The sequence below is a fragment of the Nestor notabilis genome, unplaced genomic scaffold (assembly GCF_000696875.1).
Source record: "Nestor notabilis isolate BGI_N333 unplaced genomic scaffold, ASM69687v1 scaffold25452, whole genome shotgun sequence".
In the NCBI taxonomy this organism is placed as follows: Eukaryota; Metazoa; Chordata; class Aves; order Psittaciformes; family Psittacidae; genus Nestor; species Nestor notabilis.
Window position 1 is genome coordinate 1,075 of NW_009919077.1, and position 1,037 is coordinate 2,111.

The 1,037-nt window shown below is 60.4% G+C and overlaps 1 protein-coding gene across 1 annotated transcript in view; it reads right to left on the bottom strand.

The window, feature by feature from the left end:
• Positions 1 to 996, bottom strand: part of CTSA (cathepsin A) — a gene marked incomplete at both ends in the record, with an annotated part of 2,067 nt that extends 1,071 nt beyond the window's left edge. The window contains 4 exons of the mRNA XM_010010074.1: positions 9 to 87; positions 287 to 378; positions 512 to 596; positions 905 to 996. Coding sequence (XP_010008376.1) covers positions 9 to 87; positions 287 to 378; positions 512 to 596; positions 905 to 996 — 348 coding nt within the window. The remainder of the gene's footprint in view (positions 1 to 8; positions 88 to 286; positions 379 to 511; positions 597 to 904) is intronic.
• Between the last annotated feature and the right edge of the window lie 41 nt (positions 997 to 1,037).

Sequence of the window (1,037 nt, forward strand, 5' to 3'; positions counted from 1 at the left end):
CAGCTCACCTGCCGCCAGGAGAACCTCATTGGCATCCGGATGAAGGAGTTGCCCAGGTCGTGTGTGATGAGGTAGTCATTCTCATACCTGCAGCCGGAATGAGGTGGGACGGGCTGAGAGCTCTGGAGCAGCAAGAGCTTAGGGCCCTCGCTCGGGGAGCTTTGACAGCAGCCAGGCACGGTCAACGTGTCCAAGCAGGACCCCATCCCAGCCAGGACCCCACACACAGCAAAGCAAACCAAACCAAGCCAGCGCCAGAGACCCACTTCCCTGGGCCCACTCTCACCTCATGCCTCCAGGGACTCCGCCATCACATGGTGCATACAGGTTGTAGATGTTGAGGCCAGACTCCTCCACAATCTGAATCATCTCTTCCATCTGCAACGAGCCACAAGAAGGGCTTGGGACTCAGCAGGATGATCCAGGGTCCGTGCACCCGGCCAGAGCCAGGTGGGTGCTCCCCACAGACACCAGTGCAGGGCACGTGCTCGGGGACTGCAGCTCCCCTCACCTTGAGCGTGCAGTTCAGGTTGGAGTTGTCGTGGAAGTTGCACTTCTCCTGGGAGCAGCAGAAGGTCTGCAGGTCTTTCCACAGCCTGTGGGCAGAGACCAGGGTCTTGGACCGCACCGCCCAGATGGCAACACCAACACAAAGCCATTGGCTGTGGCTGCAGCAGCACTGCACGCTCCCTGCACTGCTGCTGCACAGCACATGGCTCAGCTGGTGCCCTGTGTGCCCATGGGAGCTGCCCGTGACAAGGGGCCATCTCCACAGCCCAGCTGCTGGCCCAGGACAGGAGCTACCCCTGTCCTGCACACAACTGACCCAGCCAGCCCTGGCCCACTCGCATGGGAACGGTGCATCCAGTGGCTCACCCCCCACCCCCACCCCCCGCCTTCTTACTCGGTCCCCAACAGGCCGTGGTAATAGGCAAAGTAAACCAGGGAGTTGTCATTGATCTCATAGGATGAGAGGCCGTTTCCCACAGCGATTCCCTGCGAGGCAAGAAGAAAACAACTCTGTTGTGTTCCAGCTC